General features: G+C 38.7%; 1 protein-coding gene across 2 annotated transcripts in view; it reads left to right on the forward strand.

Annotated features, from left to right (window-relative positions):
* rxfp1 (relaxin family peptide receptor 1) overlaps positions 1–19,307 on the forward strand; it is a 49,364-nt gene that overhangs the window by 18,459 nt on the left and 11,598 nt on the right. For both annotated transcript variants that reach the window (XM_077247699.1, XM_077247700.1), the window contains 10 exons: positions 3,259–3,342; positions 8,022–8,127; positions 9,687–9,758; positions 11,764–11,835; positions 12,053–12,124; positions 12,508–12,579; positions 12,791–12,859; positions 13,105–13,176; positions 15,223–15,294; positions 15,579–15,650. In XM_077247699.1, the coding sequence (XP_077103814.1) occupies positions 3,259–3,342; positions 8,022–8,127; positions 9,687–9,758; positions 11,764–11,835; positions 12,053–12,124; positions 12,508–12,579; positions 12,791–12,859; positions 13,105–13,176; positions 15,223–15,294; positions 15,579–15,650 (763 nt within the window). The remainder of the gene's footprint in view (positions 1–3,258; positions 3,343–8,021; positions 8,128–9,686; positions 9,759–11,763; positions 11,836–12,052; positions 12,125–12,507; positions 12,580–12,790; positions 12,860–13,104; positions 13,177–15,222; positions 15,295–15,578; positions 15,651–19,307) is intronic.

Here is a 19,307-nt window from a genome sequence, read left to right on the forward strand (position 1 = left end):
TCTTTAATTGTCCCTACAACCATGTGTATATTGTTTGTGTTATGTTCTATTATCCTTTATACATCTGAAAGAGTCCACTTTTATTTGTTTTCAAATTCAGCATATGGGCATCTTTGGTCCTGTGGACCTTGAAGAACTGAAGTCCCTTTAAATCACACTGGTCACTCTAGTTTATTCAATTTATCTTCTTAAAATGCTCAACTGTGGATATAAATCCATCCATCCATCCATCCATCCTCCGATCCATCCCCAGAATGTGGCTCCTCCAGCCTTTGGCAGGTCAGTATCCCCCTGTGCTGACCACTTGAGCTGAGAGGTCGATGCTCAGTGAGGCAGCTGGATTATTAATAAGATGGTCAGGCTGAAATTTTACAACAAATTAATTTTAATAAATTGTAAAAACAAATGTTACGTTAAGAACCCAGCTTGAGTCTACTGTACCTTGAACATCATTACATTCTTTAGTTACAAGTCTCTTATGCTCACCAAGGGTGGATTTATTTGCTCAAAAATTCAGTAAAAACAGCAATATTGTGGAAACGTTAGTACAATTTAAAATAACTGCTTTCAATTTTAATATATTTTAAAATATGGTTTATTCCTGTGATGGGAAAGCTGAATTTTCAGCATCTTTACTCCAGTCTGCAGTGTCACATGATCCATCAAAATCATTCTAATCTGCTGATTTGGTGATCAAGATCAATTCTTAGTATTACATAGTATTTCTTAGTATTACATGTTGAAAACAGTTATGCACATTTTATCAGTATACTTTAAACAGAAATTTAAAAAGAGCATAATTTATTTCTAACAGTGTAGAAGTCTTAGGGCCCTATCATATATACAGTTATGTATATATAACATACATAACTGTATACATATATATATATATATATATATATATATATATATATATACATTATGTATATATAACACACAAGTGTTTATTGTGTCGCCAGGCGCGACACAAGTGTTTTTTGCCAGATTCAGCCTGACGCAGTTATCATTTTCACGTCCTGAGCCACGTTGTTTAAATAGCAAATGCATTTGCGCCCATTTGTGCACCCATGTTGGTGTAAAAACGAGGTGTGTTCTATTTTGAGGCAACTGAAATAGACTGTGCCATTGACCAATGGAAACCTGGTCTAAAGTCAATGACGCAATATTTGTTTGTTTTTTAAAGAGCACGTTAGTAATGTGTGCGTGCACATTACTACATTTTTGTCATGTAGATGGTCTGCTCGTGGTCGCGCATGAGCATATCCGTTTCCTCTGTAGAAAAGCGTTCAGTTTTTCTGCTTGCAAATTCTGCCATGTAAATAGCGAATCTGCCATGGCGCGAGCACAACTGGCTTTTAAAGGGAATGGGAGATGAGAGACTGATTGGTTTATTGCACGTTAAGCCCAAAACACACCCATTACTCAGTAAGAGAATAGAGACAACCCATTTAGATCATGCGCCGGGTGCGCAGGCCGTTTTTCCCCTCGTTAAAAGTGGATTCGGACACACACTAAGTGAGCTTGTGCCGTGCGCTTTAGACCATGCGCTTAGATCGTAAAAATAGGTCACTTATAATCTTAACTGTCACTTTTGATCAATTTAATGCATCCTTGCTGAAAATAAGTATTGATTTCTTGAAAAACTATTTAAAAACAAACTCTTGAACAATTGCACATGTACACTGGGTTTGAATAACTAAGAATACAAAGGAGATCTCCCTGACAGTGACTGATGAAGGCGGATTGATGAAGGCGGAAGGTTGTTTGAGATGTTAAGTGTGAGGTGTCAGGAGACAGGAAACGCCACGAAAGTCACATCTATTTTGCATGCCACCTGCTTCATTTCCTCCACAACTTTTGTAGTTGCCAACCAGTGTCAAGATGATTGAAAGGGGTTGCTGAGTAGGTTAACGTGATTCTTAAAAAAGAACAAACCCAAATGTGTTGTTATGTATTATGCAACTTCCCCTGAGTGAAGGAGTGAAGGCACATTTGTTAAAACCGAAGACCTTGCAAAATGGTTCTTAGAAATTTGAATTTTCTATTGTGGTCTTTGCTGTGCCATCAATGTGCCATTACTGTCACACCTGTGAACACCTATGCCACATTAAATGGCTTTGCCTGCAATGACAAGCAGTGTGTGTTTCATTGATTAACCCTTTGTTTCTGGAGGTTCTGGTACCTCTATTATTCTCTCTGTACATGTTTCCCCTGGGAACTATCATGAGTAGATTTTGTGTGTCTTACCACTGTTACGCGGATGACACCCACATCTACATACCAATAAAACACAAAGACAGCCAAGCACTTGAGATGCATGTCTTCATGAACTTAAACTGTGGCTTACAAATAATGTCATGCTATTGAATGATGATAAAACCCAAATCATTCTATTTGGTCCAAATGAGCTCTCTAACGGTATTTGTACCGACCTAGGAACCCTCACACCACACAACCAACGTAAAAAATTTGGAATTTTTTTATTTTGACAGCAGTCTTAAATTAAATAAACAAATTAAAAGAACAGTCAGCACTAGCTTTTATCATCTTCGCCGGCTAGCCAAAGTTAGACCATTTTTAAGTATAGACAGCTTCGCCGACAGTCATTCATGCTTTCATTTCCATAAGATTGGACTACTGCTGCAACTCACTAATTCGGGCTCCCTCAGTCTGCAATTTCTCGGATTCAAATGGTCCAAAACGCGGCTGCCCGTTTGCTCACCGGCAGCCGTAAACACGATCATATTACCCCAATTCTGCGCTCTCTACACTGGCTGCCAGTCTGATATTGAATTGATTTTAAAATCTTAACTTTCACCTACAAAGCCCGTTGTAATCAAGCCCGCAAATATCTCTCTGAATTGGTCGTACCTCACAATCCACCCAGATCGCTTTGGTCTAGAGATCAACATCTTTTGTCCGTCCCTCGCTCTCGCTTGCGATGCAGAGGTTATCGAGCTTTTGCAGTGGCTGGCCCTAAGTTGTGGACAACCTGCCACAACATGTTAACTGCTTCCACATTAACTGTATTCAAATCCATGCTTAAAACTCATCTTTTCTCTTGTGCTTTCAATTCTTTGTAGCTCTACTGTGCTTATTGTCTTAATCTTTATTTTAAATTTTTATCATTTTTTTTCCTTCCTGTTTTTCTTTCATGTACAGCACTTTGGCCAACCAAGGTTGATTTTAAATGTGCTTTATAAATAAAATTTGATCGATTGATTGATTGAACCCTTAACTTCCTGTTTTTTCTTCTAGGGGACAATAATGGTTGGCCACATCTCTTTGATAACTATTTTGGTATCCCCAGTAATAATCTTGGGACTAAGTCAAATGCCTGCTGTGAGTATTCTTTCATTTTTATATTTCAGAGGTTTAAGCTCTGTAACAGTTCAGAGAATTTAAACATTGTAGAGAATCTGTAGAGAATGTTTCTTTTAGAAATACTTTGTACAATCTGGTTTAACACATTTGGCAGCTGTATTTTGTTCTTCTACATGCTAAAACAATAGTGAGAGATGGAATGTTAGAATAATACACACACTTTTCAAAACAAAATTCACTCTGACTTGTATATTGCCATTCACATTATTAAAATAAGCACGTTAAAGGTGTTTAAGAGAGTCCCTCGAGTGCATGTGTAGCCTTTTTGTAAAAAAAAATTGTCCGAGATATCTTCTTGATTTATATACTGTTTACACTACTGTTCAAAGTTTTGGGGGTCTTTTGAAAAGAAATTACTACTTTTATACAGCAAGAATGCTTTGAATTTATCAAAAGTGACAGTGAAGAGTTTTACATCGTTACAAAAATATCTATTGAAAAAAAAACTTTATTTATCAAAGAATCCTGAAAAAAATAATGATTTTTGAAGGATCATGTGACAGTGAAGACTGGAGTACTGGCTGCTGAAAATGCAAAGAAAAGAGATATTTTTAATTGTAGTGATATTTCACATTATTGTGATAAAAAGGATTAAGCATTTAAAAAAATCGTACTGACCCCAAACTTTTTAAGTAAAAATGACATGACATGTAGCCAAGGAGGGTGTCCCATACTCAGCATATGTGCTCAGTATATAACCCATCTAAGTGCACACACAGCAGTGAGTTTTAAACACACTATACCCACCTACATTTCCTGCCAGGACTGAGACAAGAACCCGCAACTTTCGCGTTACATGTCCAACTCTCTAACCATTAGGCCACAACTGCCCCAATCAGCAGTGCTGGGATTTTGAATGGTAGTGTACAGTATATACTATCATAACTTTATGCAGTTAAGGCATTTTGCTTTTATCCTAATGTACAATGGCGAAAATTGCTTAATTAGTATTCATAAGCTGTAACTGGTTTGCTAGAGCAGAGCTTTATTAGTCTATAGTTTGCGAGAGCTGTAAAATATATATTTTTCTAGCAAATCCAAGCACTTGAACACCAGATTTAATAAACAGCCAATTGTCTTGAAATTAAAGGGTATAATGAATACATGTGGATACATAATATTATAGCTGCGATACTTGTATGCTCACTAAATTGGCTCAATTTTAATGATTCAAAACAAACAACCTACAGTTGATTTTCATGCTAAATAAATCTTAAATTGAACACTTCTTTTAGGAGTCGATTCATGTCCCACTTTGATATTCTGTTATCTGGCTGACTTGCTGTGTCAAGCTACATTTTCCTGTCAGATGCTGTCAGTTCAGCTGTATTTACTTCAGAGCAAACAAAACCACCTGATCATTCCCAAACATCACGTTATGAATCCCTGTTGTGCTTTTCTGTGATCACAGCCTTTCCAGTCATGAATATTTACTCTGTTTGGAGATTTTAAGGCTTGCATGGAGTCATGTTTGGCGTCATGTGTAATGCTCTGTTGATGCCAAAATATGATTGGACAGAAAGATTAACAGCTCAGAATTGACAGCAGCGGTCTGTATATTGCGGGGAAATCACTCACTTTTCTCCTATGTGCAAAAAAAATGTTCTCTCTCATTTAAGAAAATTTTTAAAATGCATTTTTTTATGAGTTATAAAAGGCTGTTTGATCGTTTCAAAGTTGTATTACTCTGAGACTTGGGCAGGAAATGAAAGAAGATCAGGACAACCTCTCATAACTCTTAGACAGCTCATATCTTGAGGCTTAGGCCTATAGGTTTATGGTTGGAGGTGATAAGCAGTATTAGTGGTGGAATGGATCACAAAATTCACGGTTCGGATCATATATGGTTTTTGAGCCACGGATCGGATCATTTTTCAGATCAGCAAAAACAAAACAAAAAACAACACACACACACACACACACACACACACACACACACACACACACACACACACACACACACACACACACACACACACACACACACACACACACACACACACACGTATATACAGTATATATTCGAGCTCTATATGAAACGCGTCTCTCTCTCTCTCTCTCTCTCTCTCTCTCTCTCTGCGCGCGTGCTTCGGGTGCGCGCGGCTGTGCGCACAGAAAACGCGCAAGTCCGGATTTTCGCCTCTTCTTTCGCGCTTAAATTTGTTCGAATGTGAAAATTGGCAAGACGAAACACGTCCAGATTATAAACTTTAACTCTATGATGGTTAAATTCAGCAGTTAATCCGCGAATCACATGCGTGCCGAACCGTAGGGCCTGATCCGTACGGATCACCTGCGAGCCGTTCCACCCCTAGACAGTATTGATAACAGATGCATGTTCAGATGGAGCTTGGGTGTCTCAAAAATCTGTGATATTGCAGTGTCACTGCAAAGCTCAAATAAACAAACATGACACTGGAGAATATGTGTCCAGCCATTTTTGCGGTGACTGTTAACCAGCTAGTCTCAAGGTGATTTTTAGTGGAATAAGTCAGTTCCTCTCAAGTTCACACAGGCACGCAGCCAAATTAACCACAGGTAGATGGACATATTGTCATCACATTATGGTTGGGATTAGGGTGTGGTTTAAGTTTAGTTGCATGTAATTATCCACAAAAGTAATTATTATAGTAACATTTAATGTGTGTAACAAGGACACTGTAAAATAAAGTGTTACCTTTTTTTAGTGTTACTTTAAACGTGTGCCTATGCTATTCTTCTTTTAAATAATTGTCATTGTACTATTTAATAAAATGACATTTATACATATCCAGAAACTTTTTTGATATCCACTGTCTATATAAAAATATGAGGATCGAAATTGAATGATGTTTTCATATGAATTTTACATGACATAAATGATATGTCAGTGTTTTATATGTAATGTAAAAATGTTTTGCAATATAATCAATGAAAGTTATTTTAAAATTTAAGCATTTCTGGTTTCAGAATGAATTTATATGGAAGCCATTTCTGCCACATAAGAAAAAAAATCATCCCTCAGTAAATTATAATTATGACATAAAAATTTGAAATTATCTGATAGTTATAATTATAAGCTTTAAAAGTCAAAATTATGACATACTAAGTCATAAAGAGATTATGTGAAATAATAAGATAAATATAGACTCACACTTTAGATTAGGGTACACATAATTTACTATTAACTAGGAGTTTTCCCTCAAACACCTTATTACTGCTGAGTAGGATTAAGGGATCTAGAATATGGCCATGCAGAATATGGCATTAATATGTACTTTATAAGTACTAATAAACAGCCAATATGCAAGTAATATGCATGCTAATACGCAAAGTTATAGTGAATATTTGTGCCTAATCTAAACTGTTATCAATTATAGTAATTATGACTTTTATCTCATAATAATGACTTAGTATGCGGTAATTTCTTTTTTTTTCTCATGATTATGACTTACTATATCATAATTTTGACCTTTTTATGTCATAATTATGATTTTCCAAACAAATATTGACTAAGTCACTAATATTGTCCGCCAAGGAACTTAGGTCATTTACATAGTAAAAACGGCTTAAGCAGTTTCAATTATATCAGATGTGATGGAAACATTCCCTACATGCACCCCAGCACATGGACCATTGTTAATTAATGAACTACAAGCAGAACCAAGCAACCCACATTAAAATGGCCTGAATAACCAATTAGAATCCAGCCCATGTTGGTAGTGATGACTCTGCTGTATTCGGCCCCTCATTACCAGCAAATTTTACATCCCCTCCTCATTACCATCCCTTCTCCCCCTTTCTCTCCAAATTAGTCACTGTGGGCCATCCTGGTGTATGTCGGAATTAGATTTCTTTTTCTCACAGTCGCCTCCCTGCATCTTTTGTTCCGTCTTTGTGCTTTTACTTCCTTCTCCAATGTTCAACACAGATAAGAGTCTAATGGAACAATGTGTTTGGCCACAGATGGCCTGTCGAGGCATTTCCATTCCCTGGATTTCAGGGCGACCGTTTGCTCTGTTTAACTGCGATAAAGACTTTGTGTGTCTCGTGTGCTTAATTCTGTCTGGCTGACTGTATTGAACTGTCCAACTGCTGACACCATCATATTACACGTTTGTTTTCGGTCTTCACATCTTCACCTTTATTTTAAACTATCTTTAACAATGAAAAAATAAATGGAACATTATTTTGAGTACAATTTTCTAACTAATTTTCTAGTTCTAACTAACTAAAGGCAATTAAAATTCTGGGAATTTGCCCTTTCTTTCTCCCCCAATATTGTACAAATGTTTGATACATTTCAGTTGTTCACAAGTATTTAGTATAATGCCATATAAATGCCTCATTCATTCATTCATTCATCACCAAACCAATGGCTTACTTAAACTGCGATTTTAACATTGAATTATACACTTGACCTTTAAAGATTCAATTTCTATTGAGAGCTCAAATTAATCTAATTGGGAATTCTTAGGAATTTATCCTTAACACTAGTTGACACAGACCAATAATTTAGTGCACACACACACCGTTCAGCATGATGGTTTGCATAGTATGTTTTACTACTTAAATAGCAGATCAAGCTGTAATGCTTTTAAATGCTAAGTGGTGTATCTAAAAGTCTCTCTCTTACTCTCTCCCTTTCTATCATGCAGTGCTTGGGACCGTCCCAGCTGAGTGCCAGTGCAGGGACCTAGAGCTGGATTGTGACGGTGCACACTTTAAAGATGTCCCCACAGTATCCATTAATGTCACCATGATGTGAGTTTCATGCCGTGTGTGTGGAGCGTGTCTGCAGTTTGTGTGACTTTTTTGATGTGCATGAGATACCAAAGCCCTGTGGCTTCACAGAAGCTGACACTACTTTACACTACATGGTGAATAGGTAGGGGACTGAATAAAGATTTGTCTCAAAATAGTACTTTATAAAATAAAAGATGATTGCATCAAAGACTAGTGTGATTTATTTGATTTTCAGTCTTAATTAATTCTGAGTGCCTTCAATTTGTGAGCACTGAAAACTAAGATAATTGCATTAAAGGTAATTGTGCCAATATTATTCTCCACACAACATAACTGTGAAGCTTGATTCTCATTTTTCGCTCAGTGCCTCATGAAAATCCCTATTGTTCACATAACTGGCTGATATAAAGCTTTCTAGACGTTTAATATGTGGTCTGAAATGGATATATATGTATCAGTTGAAGCTGCTTCTTAATTAAGGACCAATTTCCTGTATTGCGGCTGTTTTATTTTCCACTGTTCATTAGTATGCCACTGCCAAACAGTGAAATTCACATCTACCTTTCAGTAATGCAGAGAATGTGGCAAGGTGTATTAAATGCAAAGTCACTCTTTGATTTCAAGTAGACACACTTTGGCTTCTCTCTAAGGTCTCATTAAAATCAGTGCTTTAAAACAGCAGCTCTTTAGTAGGTGACACGTCTTTAGGTTTTTCATAAAGTCAGACATTGCCATTCAATCCCATTTTTATTACACAAAACACACACACACGCCCGCACGCACGCACGCACGCACACATGCGCACACACACACACACACACACACACACACACACACACACACACACACACACACACACACACACACACACACACACACACACACACACACACACACACAGACACACACACACACACACACACTCAGGAAATGTCCAACCAATGTGTGTGTGTTACATGCATGTTATTCCTAGGTTTATGAGTGCATGTAACTGGATTAGTTTGATGGCAGATGAAATAATGATATCAATGTCTCCATGTTCATGTCATATGTCATTGTTAGGTAATTCATAACATAGCTTTGACATCATATGTTTGCTTAGTTGATTGGTGCCTAACTGTGTCTACATTAGGTCTACATCGGGTGTAACCGTAGTCACGACACGTTACGCTGCAACAGCTTGAGGCTGTTTACATTAGACACTGTTGCAAAATCAATTTGTCCTTTGTCAGAAGTAGCGCAAGTGCTTCGAGCACGTCAGAAACAGAACGGGCATCAGCTTACTGTCAGGATTTATCATGTCACGACACACCGCATCCGGTGTAGACTGTGTGTCACTCAAATGATAGAGAATATCTATCTATCTATCTATCTATCTATCTATCTATCTATCTATCTATCTATCTATCTATCTATCTATCTATATCGTTCTATCATTCTTTCTATATAATGTTCTATCTTTTGTTCTATCGTATTTTAATGCTATTGTTCTGTCTATCTATTGTTAGATTACTGTAAAAGTGTGTGGTGACAGTTGCGCTCTATTATGATATGTAACAACTCCGTTGATATTGCAGGTCTCTGCAGAGGAACCGGCTGCGGAAGCTAAATGCTGACATGTTCTTTATGTACCAGAGCCTTCAAAAGCTGTAAGAGCCTCTCTGCTTCACTAAGTATATCTCTGCCTTGTCATTGGACTGTGTGGATGCTGTAATGCTATGAATGCTGTCCTGGCATTATCACAGGTGTTTATTAAAACGTTGCTTGCTGTTCTTCACTGTGCTATTGTAGTAAGAAATGTGTGAAATAGAGAAGATGTTGAGTGAGATTAAACAATCCCTGTGGAATAAAACATTCAGTGCTCTCCACAGGAGTGAGCTGAGAACTGAAGTACTTGAGAGAGTTGTCTTTTTTTAACCTGACAAAAATGGCTCAATGGTTTTCTTTCCCCAGCTGTTGAATTTTTCAAGTGTGTTTGAATGTCTTAATCTGACATGCTCTCTTGTTGTGCGTATCATAGTTGTTTCGTTCAGAAGTACCAGCTGAGTCGAACAAAATCAGCCCCATATTTTTGTCCTTGCCCAAACACTGCACTTGATCTAGTGACAAATGCTTCAATGTGTGAACAAACTTAATCTCAGAAGTGGCACAAAAAAAGAAAGAAAGAAAAAAAGGATGGTATGGGAATAGAAGCCACAATGCAACTTTCCTTACACAGTTGTGTAAGATTTGGATATTTTTTTAGTTTAATAACAGAGTCATTGGGAATGAATATGAATACAGAAAAGTTTGATGTTAGCAGTGCAATGAGGTTTAGATGAGGTGAGAAAGATTAGTTTTGTGACTTTATTTTGTGCAGAATTCAGCGCTGTTGCTATGTGGTTGTAAATGTGTTATGAGTATTTTTGCTATATAGCTGCTAAGGTGATGTGGGTGATTGCTTTTTGGCGGAAGTCAAAAACTTGAGCCCATGAAATTTATGACAGTCTGGTCCCAATATATCTCTATGTCTCTTTTTCAATGGGATTATACACTACCATTCAAAAGTTTAAAGGTCAGTAAGATTTCTTCCACTGATATCTTAAGCAACACAACTGTTTCACATGAAGCAAATATCCATCCCTTCTTAAACGTCTGCGCCAGCGAGCGCGTTGGGCCGTTTTGTGAAACTGACGCATATATAGCCGTAAATCTTCATTATAATTCCTAATCATAAATACAGTGCATGTTCACAATAGCAGTTTAAATAAATAAAATAATGATTTAAACTATGTTTTACTTCTGATGTAAACATTTAGATTAACTATGCCATTCTGATTAATGGAGTTAAACACTTAAATTACATGAAATCATTACTGAGAAGTTACGACATTTTATATTCAATAAATAGAAATATTTGTTGTGATGCAATGCTTTCGAACACTTTTCCTCTGGCCTGCTGTGTTTTAATGTTTTAACTACAGAGATAATTGATTATCATGATAATAGCCGATTGTCTGAAAAAATAGTTTTATGTAAATAATGCACAACAAGATCTGTCTGTTTCCATTAAAAATATAAATCAATTAAAAATACTCTTTGGCCAGTGGAAAAGATAGGAAAATAAATTTCAGAGAAAGTTTTTCTCAATTTGATTTATTTATTCAAAATCAAGGGAAGGATAGGCTACTAAATTATTTTTATTAATGTAACCAATGTGACAGCACATCTGCATTTTATATTTTCCTAATGTCTTGTACCGTTAAACATGTTATAATGTGGATGAATAATCATATGCAAATGATATGCAGATGAGCATATGCATAGTAAAACTAGGCGTTGTATGCTCCATATGGTTGTTTCGGGGTGGAGACGCATGTGCGCACAATCATCCGCTAACTGGGATTAATAAAGTGAATTCAGTGCAGGTTCTGGTTCTTTTATAAGTCTAGTTATTTTTTTGCGTACGCCATTTTTGGCTTTCTGGCACACGTACACTTTTAGTAAGGATCCTACGCACAGTTTTATAAATGAGGCCCTTGGTGAGCATACGAATCTTCTATCAAAAACATTAAAAATCCTCCTGACCCCAAACTTTTAATACAGTTACATTTTGTGTTACTTCTCTCTCTTCTACCTCTTTTTGCTTAATGCTTCCTGTAAACTGTGTTTCAGGTATCTTCAGCACAACCGCATTAAAGCGGTGCATCCGCATGCTTTCAGAGGCCTTTACAATCTGACGAGACTGTGAGTTTTTAAAGTCAGCAGACATTTCTATTGTCCCTTCTTAGCATAACACTTTCTTATCAGCCTCATCTGCTGCCTTTCTTCAGAGAGTGACGAATGGGCTCTCTGTGACTGACAGACACTTTAGTTTGCTTATTTGCTTATTTTTCTATGGGCAAGCGCTTTTAAATGTTTTTTGGCTACCCTCAGACAGGTGTAATCTCTTATTTTTCTTCAGGTATCTCAGTTCTAATCAAATTACCACCCTACTTCCTGATGTATTCCAGGATTTGCACAAACTAGAATGGCTGTAAGTGTTTCTTGTCATTATCTCATCTGCTTTCTAAATGTCAACTAAAACAAGAATGATTTCCTCATTTAGTGCTTTTATGCTTCAAATCAAATAACTGCTACAGGATTTGTCAATCAATAAACATTCTGCAATGATGAACATATAGAAAACACAAAACTGATGCTAATTTCTATGTAATATCAGCTAAGGAGTGATTTCTTTAGCTCTCATTTGCAGTCACCAAGGATCTGCTCTAAATTAAAAGGAATGATTTGAACTTTCATCACACATCTAATTGAATGCCAATTATGGTTCATAACCCTTATGCTTAAATTAGTGTCCCTGGATCAAATATTGGAAAAAGCACTTCATTTTATGAGTTTCTCTTATTTTTCCTGAAGGATTCTGGAGAACAACAATATTCATCACATCTCCTCTTTGACTTTCACTGGTTTGCGCTCCCTTGTGCTGCTGTGAGTTTCAGCCTGTTGCTATTTTAGTTACACATCTTCTGCCTTTCAAATGTAAATCTTATATTTTAACAAATGCATAGGATATATTCTCTAATTGTGTGTGTGTGTGTGTGTGTGTGTGTGTGTGTGTGTGTGTGTGTGTGTGTGTGTGTGTGTGTGTGTGTGTGTGTGTGTCTGTCTGTCTGTCTGTCTGTCTGTCTGTCTGTTTCAGAGTGTTGTTGAACAATGCTCTCACAAAGCTTGATGATATTTGCCTGGAGATGCCACGGTTAAATTGGCTGTAAGTTTGAATACAACAATGTCCTGATAAAAACTTTGTTGTTATTTTATTTTTATGGTTGCAGAGCTTATAGACAGCACTTTAAATTATGATCACAGCAAATCAATGTATGTATTTTGCTTTAATGTAAATTATTTGGTCCTCTAAGCTGATGCTAATAAATAAGTAGAATTGATTTGACTTTTTCTTTTCCTTTCTTTCTTACATTTTCCATACACCCTCTTAATTTCTATTTGTGTCTGCAGAGACGTTGAGGGAAATAAGATTGAGACTGTGGGAAATGTGACCTTCAGGTCCTGTAACATGCTAACAGTGCTGTGAGTATTCCCACCCTCCCGTAACAGCTTCTCAAAGCTCTCTTTCCGCATTGGGGTCAACTATCAGATGACCCCAATGGACATTACACATGTATTTCATTATTTAAAGGGTTAATTCTGTCATTAATTACTCACCCTCATGTCATTCCATATTCGGAACACAAATGAAGATCTTTTTGATGAAATCTGAGAGCTTTCTGTCCCTCCATTGGCAGCTACGCAACTACTACTTTGACACAAAAAGTTCATAAAGAGATCGTAAAAGCAAGCTCAAACGTGCTGCGTAACACGAGAATGAACCTCATTGGTTCTAGCACGTCAAGTGAACATCCTTGAGCTTTGGTTTACCACAACTGATGTGTCCGTTTATATGTAAATAAAAGCCTAAATTAAATCTGTTTATCTTATAAAGTGATCGAGTCTCTTCAAAATTATTTGGACTAAACCGCTCAATTGAAATGGATTTGTTTTACGATCTCTTTATGAACTTTTTACACTTTTACACTTTTATGAGTCAAAGTGTAGTTGCATAGCTCTCAATAGAGGGACAGAAAGATCTCAGATTTCATCAAAAAGATCTTCATTTTTGTTCCGAAGATGAACGAAAGTCTTATGGGTTTGAAACAATATGAGGGTGAGTAATTAATGACATACTTTTCATTTTTTGGGTGAACCAACCCTTTAAAAAGTAGGGTACAACAGGTAATCAAGTCTGACTGGTGTCAGAGGTCCTTTTAATTTAATTTTCTGCCAAAAAATTAAATAGAAACAGTAAAAAAAAAAGACTATAAAATACTTAAGAGGTTATTGTGGCGAGCAGGACACACCGGTCTTGTATCTCACGGAGGAGTGGAAGCATAAAAGGAGGAGCGATGACAGTGAAGGACGAGAAAGGACCAGGCTTGGACTGTTATGTAATGTTTTGTTTATATGTGGCGGCAGTCGTCCATGAGGGGCTGCCGCCTTTACTTTCGTTTTGTTGTTGGTTTATTTTATGATTATTAAAGTGTTGAATGTTTGCCGGTTCCCACCTCCTTCTTCACATAACAACTAACCAGTTATGAAATGCTAAAATAATAATAATAAAAACATGTTTTAAATTAGTACACAATTTGCCAAAGTGCTTAATTTACATTTTCTGCTCATCTTCCATGTTTATGTTCAGCAGGAGAAAGTATTGGCACTGACCCAGCCAAATCTAACATTCACGAACATTTTCATATATTTATTAAATTAATCCATTTCCATATGATTGTGCTATTCATGGAGATGATTATGGATTAAACTTATGTAAATATTTTTGAATATTAGATTTGGTTGGGTCTGTGCTATCTTGAGATCGGTAAAAATGTTTTCTAAGACCTGGTATGGATCAAATCCAATGGTCAACATTTGTTCTTGTTTTTTTTTTTTTCTTCTGTGTATTTTTTCCCCCACTGATGGTTATAAATATGGCAGATGAGCGGAAACGTTTTTTTTTAATGGCATACCGTTTATCATAATATAAAGTAAATCATAATATATAATCATATTTTCACATAATCATATTTATAGGGGGACTTTTAGCCCTGTTGTACCCCCCTACTCTTAATATGCATAGTTTGAGGTCCTTCTTGCTGAAAACACCAAAAATTAGGTCAAAATATATTTTTAGGCGAAGCATTTTCATCTCCCTGGTTCTTGCTTTTCAATTTTTAATCACTGTTCTGCAGAAATCAGAGCAATAGACTTATCTGCCTTTGTTCATTTTGAAACTTAGTTTCAACTTGTGAGAGAAAACTATTAAGGAGAATAGTGATGTGTGTGGACTTCAGTAATGAATATTATGCAATATTTCCAGATTGTAATTTCACTGATTATACGCATGAGTTACTCACTGTTGATTAAAGGTCAGATCCCATTTACCTTCTAAATTGATTTTTGTTTTTGCATTCATCACCATTGACACTGTTGTGTACTCTTTTGTATGTCATGCACATTCCATTCCTCTGAAAGGGTCGTCATGTCTCTGTCCACCAAGATAAATGTTTTTTTGTTTTTTTGCAGGGTCCTCCAGCGGAACTGCATTAGTTACATCCACGTGCAGGCTTTCTCTCTGCTTCGTAAACTGGGCGAGCTGTAAGTTCTCAGGCATTCCATTCCATCATAAATATTTGCCAAAATAATCACCTCAAAGTGTTCTCTGGAGTTTACTCATGACCCATTTCTGTGCTATTTTTGAGAAGCTAAGCAAAAATGGATTTCCTTATCAATTTTAAAGTCCGGGTTGGTCCTACTCCCATCCAGCTCGACAATGTGACATCAGTCCTCAAATAGTTTGGCATCAGACTGTCTTGCTCATCAATTCTGTCAACAGATGCCTATTTGAATGCAAAAGGCACTAATATTTTCTCTCTCCACAGGGATTTGTCCAATAACAGAATCAAAGTAATCCCTCCTGATCTTTTTGTCAATCTTGGAGACCTGCTTCAGCTGTGAGTCTTCCATTAAGATGCACATTAAAAACCCCAAATTAGTTCTAATGGCTGTACGGCAGGGACATGTGATGAGCTTCTGTTGAACTGTTTTTTATTTTTATTCCTATATAAAGTGCCCCAGTTCCATTTGATGTCCATACGTTTCCCAGTTAAAGACGAATGGAATAGCATTTATCTTGTTTTTTGTTTGTAGGATTATATTAACATTTTGAAGGATGATCTATTAACCATTTATGAAAACTAAGTCATATCAAAATCTCATTTAGCTTACACTAGTGTTAAGCTGTTTTCAACATTGATAATAATAAGAAATGTTTCTTGAGCAGCAAGTCATTATATCAGAAAAATTTCTGAAGGATCACGTGACACTGAAGACTTGAGTAATGATGGCGTCGCACGAATAAATTACATTTTTAACTATATTAAAATAGAAAATATATTTCACAAATAATTGTAATAATATTTCAAAATATTACTGTTTTTATCTGTATTATTGATCAAATAAATGCAGCCTTGGTGAGCATAAGAGACAAAAGAGGTGCTTTAAGAGCACACGAGGTGCTTTCAAAAGCATTCGAAAATCTCACTGACCCCAAACTTTTGAACTGTAATGTATGCTTTTTTATTCATTTTTAAATAAATACAATAATACAGAGACAAAGCATATTTTGTGGAGTTGTTGTGTTGTGTTGTGTTGTTTGGCTATATTCAAGACATTTGAAAGTTTATCATCAAACACCAAGGTGCACCATTAATTTAACCCGAGTTGTCGACTCCAAAAATGATTGTTTCAAAGCCAATTCACACTCCACCGACAGACACCGGCCAACTCCGACAGTCACTAGATTACAGTACATCACTTCTCCGACATTCCAAGACCCAACAAACACCTATTCAACATGTTCAATCAAAAAAACCGCCACATAGAGCAGCCTTTAAGCAGCCTGGGTAAAGGCCTGCTGACACCGCTCCGTCCACTGGACGGTATCTGTTGCTTCCTTTTTAGTTAGGTCAGTCAGCGGGCTAGCGAGGTCCGAATAACCAGCCACAAACCTTCTGTAATATCCCGCTATCCCAGGAACTGCCTAACCTCCATTTTGGTCTTAGGTCTCGGACAGGTCGCAACTGCTGCCGTCTTATCAATTTGGGGACGCACCTGTCCATGACCCAAGTGGAAACCCAGATACCTAACTTCCACACGCCCAACTGCACACTTCATTGAGTTGACCGTGAGCCCCGCTTCCCGCAACGTCCTGAGGACAGCTCGCAAATGCTGCATATGCCGCTGCCAATCATTACTATAGACGATAATATCATCCAAGTAAGCAGCGGCATATGCAGTATGCGGCCGGAGAATTCTGTCCATCTGGCCTTGGAAGGTCGCTGGAGCCCCGATAAACCGAAAGGAAGAGTAACAAATTGGTGTAATCCAAACGGCGTTGTGAAAGCGGTCTTTTCTTTGGATATTGGAGTTAAGGGGATCTGCCAATATCCCTTCGTCAAATCCAGTGTCGAATAAAAACGAGCGGTACCGAGCCGATCAAGTAATTCGCCAACCCGCGGCATTGGATACGCGTCGAATTTCGACACAGCATTCACCTTGCGATAATCCACACAGAATCGGACCGAGCCGTCGGATTTAGGCACTAAAACTATCGGGCTTGCCCAATCACTGTTGGATTCTTCTATTACCCCCATGTCCAGCATAGCTTCTAATTCATCCTGAACTATTTTCTTTTTATGTTCAGGTAAGCGATATGGCCGGCTACGCACTACTACGCCCGGTTCGGTCTCAACGTGGTGCTGAATGAGATTTGTCCGACCAGGCAGGGGCGAGAACACATCCGCAAATTCTGCTTGTAAATTACGTATATGAGTGAGCTGGGACGGCGAGAGGTGATCTCCTCCAACTGCCAGAGCGAGAGATTGAGACTTTGAGCTCGCCTCTGGACCGAGATCCTCCTCCCCGCTCACCACCGTCGCCAATATCACTGACTCCTCCTCATTCCACTTTTTAAGGAGATAGAGGTGGTAAATTTGATGTGCCCCTTCCCTATATGTTCGGATAACCTCATAGTTGAGATCTCCAACTCACCGTGTGACCTCAAAGGGTCCTTGCCACTTTGCGAGTAATTTTGAACTGGACGTGGGAAGTAATGCAAGTACTTTATCTCCCGGTGCAAATTCACGTAGTCTAGCCCCCCTGTTGTACAGCCGACTTTGTTTGTCCTGGGCCTGTAACAAATTCTCCATAGAGAGCCGCCCCAAAGTGTGGAGTTTTGTTCTCAGGTCCATGACATATTGAATTTCATTTTTGCTATTCGAAGGGCCGTCCTCCCAAGTTTCTCTAAGCACGTCCAGCACCCCGCGGGGCTGATGCCCATAGAGAAGCTCAAAGGGGGAAAACCCCGTGGAGGCTTGGGGGACCTCGCGTACAGCGAACAAGAGGGGTTCTGGCCACTTATCCCAATTTTTGGCGTCTTCCCGCACGAACTTACAAATCATGGATTTCAACGTGCGATTAAATCGTTCCACCAGTCCGTCCGTTTGTGGGTGATAGACGCTGGTGCGAATCGATTTAATGCCCAACAATTCGTAAAGTTCATGAATGGTACGTGACATAAACGCCGTGCCCTGGTCGGTGAGAATCTGTTTCAGGATTCCCACACGGGAGATTAACTGAAACAGTGTGCTCGCCACACTCCTGGAAAAGCGTTTCCCGGCGGCTCTTTGGTACTAATAACTGAGTTGTATCTTGCTTTGATTGGGCGTCCTGGTCACCCGATAGAACTTATCTTTTATGATTGCGAAATAAGGATATGAAAGTGGCCGATCTGGGTGGAGAGGCTGTCCGTCGATTGTACGGACTTGGTCAAACGCATTTTTGAGCGTCTCGTCTCGGTACTGTTCCAAAGGAAAGTCATCACGCTCTGAGAGTGACATTCTCTCAACAGCGTTCCGTTCCTCTGGTACAGGCACCGATGTCCCCGGCACAGCCTCTCCAACCTGAGCGACCGCTCTCTTCCCCCTCATCCTTTTTCCCCCAGAAGCACCCGCACACAAATGTGCCAATAACACTTTAAACCCCGGCCAGGAGTCCCCAAGATTAGTCCCCAAGATTAGCGGGTGTCGGAGGTGCGGGCTAACGGCCACCTCCACACTATGCTTTTGGCCCCGAAATTGAATAGTGACTGGCATTAACGGGTAATCCACCACCTCCCCGTGCACACACCGAACCTTAACCATGCGGCTCCTATCCAATGCCTCTGGTTGAATCAGGCCTTGATGGATAGAGGTTTGGTTACAGCCTGAATCCACCAAGGCCTGATAAGTACCCCCTTTATATTCACTGGTATTTGGTACAGCCCAGCTTGATCAGGGGCGGCCTGCGGTGTGTCTGGGACCCTGACCAGTGTCCCCACCTCCATCACTGGACACTGATCGACAAAGTGCCCAGGGTCCCCGCAACGCCAACAGGCCGGCCCAGACCTTCCCGCTGCCCCAATGGCACGTGCGACCGGCGTGGAGCGTTGCCGGGGCCAGAGGATGCCCCCTTAAACAGTGGTCGGGTAACGGGAACAGGCTCCGCCGCAGGTCCTGTCCTCCAACTGGGCCCCGGTCTGGGTGGGAAAGTCCTGGACCTGGGAACAGGGA

Source organism: Siphateles boraxobius, unplaced genomic scaffold, assembly GCF_051911475.1.
Source record: "Siphateles boraxobius isolate OS27281-9 unplaced genomic scaffold, OSU_SipBor_1 3, whole genome shotgun sequence".
Lineage (NCBI taxonomy): Eukaryota > Metazoa > Chordata > Actinopteri > Cypriniformes > Leuciscidae > Siphateles > Siphateles boraxobius.